At 32.5% G+C, this 11,351-nt stretch overlaps 2 protein-coding genes across 2 annotated transcripts; both read left to right on the top strand.

Annotated features, from left to right (window-relative positions):
* Positions 1-2,250: 2,250 nt before the first annotated feature.
* On the top strand, positions 2,251-4,514 carry LOC137927012 (uncharacterized). The gene is made up of 4 exons (XM_068770783.1): positions 2,251-2,298; positions 2,943-3,198; positions 3,725-3,922; positions 4,231-4,514. The coding sequence occupies exons 1-4, from the start codon at positions 2,251-2,253 to the stop codon at positions 4,512-4,514; spliced, it is 786 nt and encodes a 261-aa protein (XP_068626884.1).
* A 303-nt stretch (positions 4,515-4,817) lies between these two features.
* LOC137927436 (retinoid-inducible serine carboxypeptidase-like) lies at positions 4,818-11,326 on the top strand. The gene is made up of 9 exons (XM_068771250.1): positions 4,818-5,030; positions 5,110-5,357; positions 5,897-5,996; positions 7,086-7,216; positions 7,305-7,415; positions 8,420-8,750; positions 9,076-9,153; positions 9,878-10,026; positions 10,897-11,326. The coding sequence occupies exons 1-9, from the start codon at positions 4,967-4,969 to the stop codon at positions 10,957-10,959; spliced, it is 1,275 nt and encodes a 424-aa protein (XP_068627351.1). The 5' UTR covers positions 4,818-4,966; the 3' UTR covers positions 10,960-11,326.
* Positions 11,327-11,351: the final 25 nt, after the last annotated feature.

The raw sequence follows: 11,351 nt of genomic DNA, 5'->3' as shown, positions 1-11,351 counted from the left end.
TCTATCGTGTGATTTCTACTTTGCTTACTTTAACACGTAGCTACTAAGTCTGGTCATAAGTACTGTTATAATTATAAATAAACAAATATTATTTTTGAATTAAAATCATCATTTTCAAATGATTTTTTTTTTATTTTCCTGCCTATATATTGTAAAATATTTTGTGATGTCAAAATGGAGTGGGGTGATAAAGAGAATTGAATCACTGTGATTGCACTACATAAAGCTGGCATGGTGCCAAAAACAATTTTTAAAATCCGCCATACGCTCGGCATTACTCCAATGTTTTTGTTTGTATATTGATAGGTACATCCTCCTCTGTTTGTGACAGAAAAAGATCTGACCGTCCACATAGAGTTCTTACGAAAAAGGTGATCAAAGTAGTAAGGGGATAGAATTCGTAGGAATCCTGTCCGAACGTAAAAGATTTTATCTTGGGAGATGAAGATAGCACCTACAACCATGTCGCATATTTTACAAGACGATAATAAAATTTATAGGGTGATAAAATCAAAACAATTTATTTCAGCGGTACGCAAAAGGTCAGAGAAAATTTTTTTTACGGATTAGAAAATTTTTGCAAATGAGCAATATTTTAACAAACAAAATGACCGTGTTTATGCTGAAAGCTATATAAACGCTTCCCGATTAGTCAACAGAAGTAGGCATTATCCGACTTGGGTGACGGTTTTTTTAAACGTTAGTTGTGAAGGAGCCATATTTTGTGAAAAATATATCAAAACATCGGCACAAGTGTATCAAGATACCGCTCTTGAGACGGTAGTTAGACCCTTTAGTTACACGATGTTCAATAAACAAGAATAGACCTTTTAGTAAGACTCTGCGCTGGGACATAAAGCACGATCCAGCCAATCTTAGTTAAAAACGAACGTTCCGGACTTCATCAGAGCTGAAGATTGGCCACCATCTAGTCCTAATCTTAATTTTACTGGATTATGATAAATGGTCAGTTTAAGAGAGTAAGGCTTGACCTAAACGCCATGATTCGCAGTCCCTAAAATAATACGTTTCGCAGTGAAGAATTTCCCCAAAGAGTACGTGCTGCTATTGATAACTGCTCTCAACGTTAAAAGGACTGTGTTCCAGCTATTGGGAATACTTCGAATAAGCTTTATATATTTTTATGAGTTTTATATTAATGTATTAACTAACATGCAGTAAAAATAACAAATGTAACGAACAATAAAAAATTTAGTTTTTCTTTGTAACAATGTTTATGGCAAAACTCTATTCTAGATGTGAGATGAGAAATCAAACTCAAATTTACTACTTGATGTCCTTCGTTGGCTTTAAAAAGAACATTATCCAATTTGTTACTCTGTCTTTGCATATAAGGATTTAAATTTCATCATTGATGTCAATCTTCTACAAATATGGCAATACGATCTAAAAGTATATGGTTTCATCATAAAAATGTATTATTTAGATTGAAAGCAGTTAGTACAAAATTTGTTTATTTGTAACAATTTTATAAAATAAAATTTTTAGTACAGCCATACCAAAGAATAAAAGTACGCGATGTATTACCCGAGATTGAGCGCTACAACGGCTAACTGTGTACTGTTTATAATCTACTAGTCCTGTCTCTAGCAAATTTCGTTTCCTTAGAAAGTCATTAAGTTGCCAGTCCCATGAGATTAGGATAGTAAAGACATCAAAATGTAACTCTGGGTAAAGACGTAACATTGTAATAAACAACAGAATTGTTCAAAAATAAAAAAGATTCTGTAATCTATAAAGAGTCAATATTGCTGTAGTAGACAGTGTCTAGACGAAAGTTTTCACCGGTGCTTTCTCCTACAATGGTAAATTTTCGAAATAAATCTGCGTGGGAGAAAGGTATTTGTTTGATGGACAACCATCGCCTAAAAGTCATACACAACGATGCAAGAGGTTCTCTAGGGAATGGAATTTGAAATTAAAAAATTGACAGATACCTACTGTTGTCGATATAGTGCACATAAGTGCCAGTTAGCTAGTGACATCTAGCGTATCCGCATCGGCAAACGAAGGAATATCTAGAATAGAAGGCCGCGTAATTGGCGATGAAATCTACAAAGAGTTTGGTGGCTGGATTTGGAAGTTTAAGGAGAAATTTCCACCGCGCTCATTAGGAATTTGGTAATGGAGAAATGTAAAAGGAAGTTGATTAAGATGACTAGTTACAATATATTAAAGAATTATTAAATGCTAACGTCTGTAGCCAAACTAGTGCCTCAGCTGTAAGTAATGGCTAATAAAACCTACCATGTCATGTCCCAAAGTCTCAAGTGGCAGGTACAAACGTTATGTTTTACGAAGCTTATTCTTCAATAGCCCACGTAACCCTGAACTTTTTATTATATACGGGCCGTAATGATTCGACGAACGCTGTGCTTGTTTCACTCTTAATAAACGCTATACTTGACCATTTTATTGTAAAAAAAAATTCTAAACAACTTATGATGGTTTGTACATTCTTACGTTAAAATAGAATAGCTGATATGCAATTTTCGCACACAAATAAATGTAGTGTTCATGTGTTTATACCGATATCATCGTAATAAATTCGTCAAAAATAAGAGAAAATTAATAATGCTAGCCAGAATAATCTTGATTTTTTTATTTACGTAGCTTTTAAAAATTTTGGGACGTGTGTATTTTATTCCATAATATGCAGCCTTTCGTATAAGGGTCAGTTATTGCTTAAGGATTTATGATTCGTTATGCACGTGCGTGGGAGATCAAGGGGATCGGTTACGATACGTTTTGATTTTGCAGTCAGAAAGCAGGTGAACATCAAAGTGAACAGTTTTCTTTTTATTTTTATTTAAAAATTATGTATCTGCGGCTACATTTTACACAAATTGTATCTGTAAGTGTAACACAACTAGTTATCAGAGTAATTGTAACATATAAATACAATTATTATTTATCCCCAGGTTATTGCTTTCGCTGTTGCGATAGAAGGGATCACAGTACGACCATCTCTATGTCCTACCAACAAAATTGCGCCGCATCAGCGGACATCTACAAGGAGATATGTAAACCAACGCACTTTCGGTGCTGTCTTTGATTTATTATCTCATGATAACCTACACGGCGGTCAGATTAACAATCTTCAGGAACAGCCTCTGGCAGATGATCCAGAAGATTGCGGAGTAATAGAGGATTATGATGAAAATGATGTCAGTTCAGGTGAGAATAATATGAGTTTATGTAGCGATCTGCAAAAAAATCTGTTAGTATATTATACATATATTATAACAAATAATATTTGCGTAATATATCTTTTACACCTAAATAACAGTTTTAAATAGAGAAATATTATTTTAAATAATTTAACTCAACGATTTTTTGTAATCTTCTGATGGGTTAACTTATCTCGTGTTTTTTTATTGTTTATAATATGTAGTGTATTAAAAAGGCAAATTAATTATTTTATCGACCTTACAAGCATTTAACTTAGATGCGATAACGTAGTGTAAACCTTATTCTTAAAATATTCAAGTTTTTCTAGAGGCAGTGCGATCATCTAATGAAAAATTGTACGACACGTCTAATGTAATGTTGGAAAAGGTTTTGTCAAATAAAATCTAGTTCAGCATTTCGTTTGCACCTAAATAGCTGCTTGCAAGGAATTCTTTACGTCAATGAAATTTTAACATTAATTGTAGGAAAATTTGTCATGTTAAACCTGTTTTGTATTTTTTAATATTTATAGTTACAACAGAATCGGCGAGAAGGCATGCCCATGTAGATCAAAGGTACTTCTTTGAAAAGTTCTTTCAATTCTTGACACCAACCGGACTAGGACATTATTCCGAAAAACCTACAGGGAAGCCTACGAGGCCACCGTACGCGTCTGGAGGAATATTCGCTGGGAATCCTTATCGTCCTCCATCACACCTTTACCCGTCAGGTACTAAAAACATTTTTCTTTTTGTCCGTTAATAATCAAAATTCGAGAAAACAACGTATACTCATAATTTATCATTGTTTTCAATGGCCAGGTAACCAAAGAGTACAAAACATGTATGTAATTTATAACCATTGTTTGTAGGGGTAAACAGTCGACTGGTGTGTTATTTGGTTTAATATAAAATTAGGTCTTCCTCATTATGAATAATTTATGCAGTATGTTATAACAACACTGGGGCAACAATAATAAATTTCTTCTTTAGAGAAAGTATTAAGGTCAGTTCGATAACGGGATTAACTTTCTTTCAGATTACGTTAAACCTGTTCATGAAGATGCACATGAACGGCCTCTGACTTACCGACCTGGCATAGTGGGGGGCCCACTTGGTCATATAGTGGGGGTCACACAAGTGAGACCTACAAATCGGCCGCCGGAAACAACATCAAACCTTAATATGAAGTACATTAACAGCGTGCGGTTTTCTTCGCTTCCTTCCCAAGTTTCGATAAATTCAAATAGACGTCCACGAGATAGAATAATGAATGATGCCCACAATGGAATTTTTAGTTCATTCATAGATTTATTCGTTTAAATAAATATTTTTTTTCATATATATAATACTTTGTTTTATTGCTTATGTTTATATCTTTATTGCATAATAGATGTAATATTTTGTTAAGGCTCTTTATGTATCTTTGGTGTAATTAAATACTGCATAACAATAATTCGCAATGCTTAGAGCCAGTATCATGTCAATTGGTACTAGGCGTAATTGGTATGTGGTAAAGATTAGTTAATAGGATATCCCACCTACGTATCTCGAATGGGTAGCGTGTGCGCGTGACACCGATAACATTTAGTAGCAGTTTAAAACATGTGTCTGTATTATACAGTTCATTTACGTAATTACTTCGTTTAAAAAGTATTTTGTTATGATGATATCACTCTATGCCATCGAACGTTATATTGAGGTTTTAGTTTCTAAACGTATTCGAGTGATTCAGCTGTGCACACGGTGTATACCTACAATAACGCGGTGAAAATATGTCTGTTAAAGTTGTAGGATTGCTAACCTTATTATTTTTGGCGCGATATTTAAAATGTGAAGGTAAGTTGACGAAATTTGGTTAGAAAAAGATCTTAAATGAGAAATAAAATTAGATAAATAATTTAGATCACCATTTCAGACGATAACCCCTATTTAAAAGCTTTAAACTCAATTAAATTGAAAATCGTCCAGCGATACGTAGAGGTGCGCCCCGGAGCATATCTGTTTTATTGGTTTTATTATGCTGATGGTACTTCTGTTAGAGCCGATACCAAACCCCTCATTATATGGATACAAGGTGGACCAGGACTTTCAGCTAGTGGAATTGCAAATTTTGCCGAAATTGGCCCGTTGGATATGAATATGCAACCTCGTAATCATACATGGGTGAGTCTGATGAGTATTAATACTTTTATGCGGTAACAATTCTCACAAAATAATAATAACAATAAGAAATAATTCAATAGTGAACGAAATACTAAAAAATGCCTTCTACTAACTGAAAAACCGAAAAGATAATAATAGATCACTATACTGTTACCTAATATTGCTTATTATAACAGTGTTAACTATAACACCGTCGTTCTAACTTATCGGATGTTATTTAATTTATGATTACACGCATCCATAAGCGAAATAATGGCAAAATGTATAATAAAACCTAACCTAACTTTTATAATACATAACCTGACCTTTAATTATCATCCATTAATTACCATGTTAATAGAAACAATTAAATAAAGATCGTTTTGTTTCTTTTTTGTTTCTGGTCACTATTTAAAACAATTCATATAAAAGTAAACACTACCTTGAAAAAAGTTTTGTCTTTCGATCTAAAAATTTATTTAAGTTTTTTGTACCGATTATCTATCTACAAATATAATACCTTGAAACAATTTCGTCATTAAAAAGAGATTTCTTTCTAGGTAAAGGGTAGAAACTTACTATTGATTGACCATCCAGTGGGTACAGGGTTTAGCTATGTCACGGATAAATCGTTACTGGTCAAAACAGATAGAGAGATGGGTAAGTAAGGATAAACTTTTCTTGTGTCCTATGATACAGTTTTGTCCGTTAATGTTAAATTTTTAAAATAATAACGTTATTATACGTAAGTTTATATAAATGAATTTCGGATAAAGAAAATAAACATTAAGGGGACCGGAAAGTAATGTTTCTGTCGACAATTTTTTTAAAAAAAAACGATTGATTTTGACGACTCCGTCATTGAAACTTTATAATGGATGGCAAAAGGTTGTTGATAACGAAGGTAAATATATTATTGATAAGAAATATTTTTTTTAAATGTAGTCGTGTGATTTTAACTAAAGAAAGCGACATTACTTTCCGGTTCCCCTAATATGATAGGAGTAAGATTGCCCGAATATCGCTTGCTCTCTTTTTCCTTATAAACAAGGTCCATCCATAGGTTGTTTGCAATAAATGTACAAAAAAGAGTAAAGAAATTAATAAAATTAGCAATATAATAAAAAAAAAATAAAAACCGTCTTGCACTCTTTCATAGACTTATTATGTATAATTATTATACGATATAAATATAGGAGCTTTGAGTAGTGGTAACCCAGCGGTAAAGAAATAACACTTGTGAAAGTTGGTCGTGGGTTCGACTACCTCCCAGTAATCTTATATAATTCATACCCTGTGCAATATAGAGTTGCCACTGCTCACAAACAAGTTTTCAAAGGATAGACATCAGCGTCCTTTGCGTACCATAATACCATACGGCTATTATGGTACAGCCCATCCTCGTCTATGATGTCCTGGGGGAGAGGGAGGTCTGTGCCTTGCATCGGCCGTCTATGGGCTGAAACGACGACGACGACGATGGATGTAGGATATTTCTTACTTCAATCACTCAAAAAATATGCTTATTTTCTTTATTTATTTACATATGAGTGAGATAAGATTTTAGTTGATAGGTTGCCGAGTCCTTATTTTATTTCAAATGTAAAAATTAAAACCATTTAAAACTATCTCTATCTTTGCTTGGATTTCATAATACCGTCTGAATGTAACTGGTTATCTAATTGTAAAAAAAACTTTCATTAATTGCATCGTATTGTTACGTGAATTGAAATTAATATTTTTTCCCAGCGTTAGACCTCACGAAGGTAATAAAGGCGTTCTTTAAAACGCATAAGCAATTTCGTAAAACACCCACCTACCTTTTCGGTCAAAGCTACGGAGGTAAATTGTGTCCGAGATTGGGTGTATATTTGAACACGGTATTAAAATCACGTATTTTTGCATGCCTTGTTTAATGCATGCAACATTATTATTTACAAAGAGGTTATAAAATATTATTTTTTTCAGGCTATTGAAAAGAAAAGGCTTAAAATGAATTTAAGGGGTATTGGAATTGGAAGTGGTTGGGTGAATCCGAAGGAGAGTACATTGGTACAACCAAATTTTCTATATAACATGGTGAATATAACAATTATAGAAAATATAGCATTACATATGTTAAATGGCGTTATACATTGGTAGTTTAGTTAAATAGCGTAAATAGTCATTGCTAAACCTTAATTTTAATAATTATACCAAAAACATTGATGTTATAGCTTTTTCAATTGCTTATCGGATGAAATAGATATTTGTAAATTTAAGTTAATATGAATAAATCAATATTTTGTATTTATAAGCTTTAGGGAAAAACGAATATATTATTTCAAGTCGGAATATTTACTGCATAATCTACTATTATTAATATATATAGTGTTCTTGAAACCAACTGCGACTTGAAAACGAGAGCGTAAATTATGAAAGCTTAAGTACTTTGTGTAGCTGGTTGTAACGGATATTTATCAATAATATTAGATATGTTTCTTTATTAATTAATCGGTCCGTACCTTTTTTTGGGTTCATTAATTATATAATTATTTCAAATAGAAATGCTCTGCTTGTCCTTCGCGCGATATAGTCTCAGAAAAGGTTAACAAATTTGTAGTTGTGCAAAAGCAGTTGCAGGATTTTTTTAATAGCATAGAAAATTCATGTATAATATTTAAGAAATTTCACCATCATTTTAACATAGGATAGTTAGTGCAGGAGGAATTCCACTGCTTGAACTTGGCCTCCCTTGAAGTTCTCCAATAGGACCGGTTGGAATGCATCTAGAGTCTTTAAGGTTGGTCAAGTCTCAATGTGTGTAGACGTCGGTTCTTTGACTAGACTAGACTTGCCGGGTCCGTGGTCTTTACTCGAGAATCTAAAAGCCCCAGCGAACATCAGTATTACGCGGTATGTGGTGGGATCACTGCCACTTCAACTTTCAATTTCGATGGGTTATTTCTGTTACTTTTGCTTGTCAATGGATATCGTTGCTGATTCGATCTCGTAGAGAAATCCCGAACATAGCCTCTTCCATAGTTCGTTACGCAACTGTGCGCTTGTACAATTATTCTATTAATCACACAATTTAATTTTAGGGAGTAATTGATATTAGCACTTATGAAAAAACAAAGAAGCTAGTGAAAAAAATGGTTTATTACATAGACAAAAAGGATTATGTGTACGCAGAAAAGTTGAATACATTGATGTTCCGTATTTTAAATATCGAAGCTAATATGGAGATTAACTTTAATAACATTAATAAGATAAGTCCATACCCAGCACTGGATGAATTAGCAAGAAAAATAAACAAGTATGTCAAACCTACTCTGTCGAATTTGGTCAACCAGAGCCTGCAATGGAATTATATTTCAGACAATGTATTTTTTAAATTGAATAACGTATTCTTCGTGCCATCAAGTTCGTTCTGTAAGTTTATTAAAATTTTCACGCATTGGGTTTTTCTTAATAAAATTAATTTATTAAAACAGAAAGTAAATCTACAACATAAATAACTACAAATTAAGATATATAGTAATATATTTCAAAGTGCTCATTTTATTATGCACGGTTAAGACAACAGGTGTACAATCTGTGAAATAAACTATATATTCCACCATGTAAATATGTTATTTAATGACTAGATTTATCAATATAACATACATTTAGTAGAACATGGTAAAATGTAGAGAATTTTTTAACAATAGATAACATAGAAGTTTTGTTTATAGTAATTAAATTTTTATTATTTCAGTAGAAAAGCTGTTAAATGAAACAACTTTGAAGATAGTTGTTTATAATGGTAACTTGGATGTCGTTACACCACTTGCGGGTAAGTTAATGTATATTGCTTAAATAAAATTGATAAAACCTTAGGATATCTAACTTTTTTGACTGCGGGCATAATTGTCAAACCGTTGCTCAACGAGCTATGGGAGCGCTTTGCTTGGGATTTCTTAACATGAACGAATCACGAATGAGAAGATTGCATATTGGCAGGTTGAAGTCGCAGTGGATAGGCCTTATAGAGGGCAGAATTAGCCGCTGAGCTTTAGGTTCTAGAGTGGAGACCACGAACTGGACAGCATAGGACATCCACCCAAAAGTTGAACAGACGACCTTGTAAAGGTGATTGGAAAATAGTACGCTTACAACAGATCTAACTACAAAACTACAGGCTATGCGAATATTCAGCAGTAGTCATTCTACAGCTTGATTAAGATCTAATTTTAATTATTTCCAATCCCTATTAAGTAGCGTGTTTATTTTTATACGAGTACCCTGATAAAAGACAAGAACTGCAATTTATCTCACGGCAAGTGAAGGACTCTATATAATATAATATATAGAAATTAAAATATAGATTTTCAAAAATTTTTTTATAATTTTACTTCCAAGAATGTCATTGCAGAGTGAAATAAGGGACATTAGACATTTTGTAGTATTTAGTTAAGTCTATTTACATGCATTACTTGTGAATAGGGCCGACTAGTTAGTTTAGTAATTTATTTTTATGAATTTAAGGAATATAAATAAAATTTTATGTATTATTACAGGAGCTTCGAATTGGGTTCATAAGTTGAAATGGCATGGTTCTGAAGAATTTTTAAACGCGAAAAGGCAACCAATTAATGGTAATAGAAATGGATTTTACAAAAATGCAAAACAGCTTAGTTTCTTTTCTGTTTTTGGCTCAGGGCACTGGGTAAGTAAGACATGTAACTTAATTTACTTTAATAAGTCTGCATTTCGTACCATATAATAATAAAATCTTTAAAAAGTATGTGTTAAATCTAAAGTTGCAAACATAACTAATTTTTTTTTAACTAAAAATTACAAAACCTCTATCTTATCTTCGCATTATTTCTTTGCCGTTATATTTAAATGAATTGTGAAAAGCGTAGTTTTGTGATAAGATTAGTAGGAACCACTGCGACGCCATATTTTTTATTCTCGGGGTAAATTGCGCTCTAGACATTATTAAAACGCAAATCAGACCATATTCTGCCAGCAGATCAGTTCCTTGTTGTTAAAATTTAGATGTTGTAAATGGTCTTGTCATAGATAAGTAAAAAACAGAAACTGATTACTTCTTTTATTTTCGGTTTGAATGACGATAGAACTTGTATTATTATAACGTTGATCAGACCAATCTATTGAATTAACTAAAGTAACAGTAAGAGCTGACACGTCAGGGGGAAGCCCCGAGCTTCGTTATCATGACGTGGTTTAGGTCATGCATGTTTACTGCCTAGTTATTTCAAAATCGGTTTAGCCGCAAAATGTCAGATGGAAATAGTGTGTGCCAGTAACAAAAAGTCAAATTAAAAGTATTGTCTCATGACTTACGGTTGTAGATGTAAACCCTCCAAGACATTTTATGAGCAAGGCGTTCATTTAAACTTACCCACGCCTACTATGTACAGCTTTAACTTATCAGTCAAGCGCCGTCTTATTTTCTGTATAAAAACTACTTCATATATTTTCTATATATGAACAATCATTAGGATTTCCGAAGATTTTTTTGCGTTAACACACTGTATTACTAATGTTATTATGCTTATACCCTTTATAGGTTCCTGAAGAAAACCCTGTTGCAATGGAACATATATTGAAACATATAATGTCCGAGGACTAGAAGTTTACAAGCCTACATTATATAGGTACTGAAATTAATCACTATTGAAATTCAAATAAAACACATAAATAATTCCAAAGGATTAAGTATATTTTCACATCAATATTATACATATATTTACAGTAAAAATGTTTACAAATCAGCGTAACAATCAAAAGATGATGGTTTGTTTAAAGCTTTAAGTATGTTGAAAGTACATTGATCAACATCAATGCTTGTCAAAAACATTTGGCAGTTCATATTATGTCTATGTCAGAAACAAATAAACTTCAAAGAAAACTATGTATATGAAACAAATCAAATATTTTCAATCAACATTTAACACCTTATTAGGCATATTTTATCTTTTATATGAAGTCAGAAAGTCTTTATTATAGAGCTTACAAAAACTA

This window comes from Battus philenor, unplaced genomic scaffold, assembly GCF_028537555.1.
Source record: "Battus philenor isolate CCGP_79_NKW_IND1 unplaced genomic scaffold, ilBatPhil1.0.hap1 SCAF_10, whole genome shotgun sequence".
In the NCBI taxonomy this organism is placed as follows: Eukaryota; Metazoa; Arthropoda; class Insecta; order Lepidoptera; family Papilionidae; genus Battus; species Battus philenor.
Note: the sequence above shows the minus strand (reverse complement) of the source record. Positions and strands in the feature narration are given on the sequence as shown.

Coding starts and splice junctions, on each gene's coding strand:
- LOC137927012 (XM_068770783.1), top strand. CDS start 2,251: ATGGCTAATAAAACCTACCATGTCATGTCCCAAAGTCTCAAGTGGCAG. Junction 2,299..2,942: donor CCCAAAGTCTCAAGTGGCAG/GTACAAACGTTA, acceptor ATTTATCCCCAG/GTTATTGCTTTCGCTGTTGC. Junction 3,199..3,724: donor TGAAAATGATGTCAGTTCAG/GTGAGAATAATA, acceptor TAATATTTATAG/TTACAACAGAATCGGCGAGA.
- LOC137927436 (XM_068771250.1), top strand. CDS start 4,967: ATGTCTGTTAAAGTTGTAGGATTGCTAACCTTATTATTTTTGGCGCGA. Junction 9,154..9,877: donor TGTCGTTACACCACTTGCGG/GTAAGTTAATGT, acceptor GTATTATTACAG/GAGCTTCGAATTGGGTTCAT. Junction 10,027..10,896: donor TTTTTGGCTCAGGGCACTGG/GTAAGTAAGACA, acceptor TACCCTTTATAG/GTTCCTGAAGAAAACCCTGT.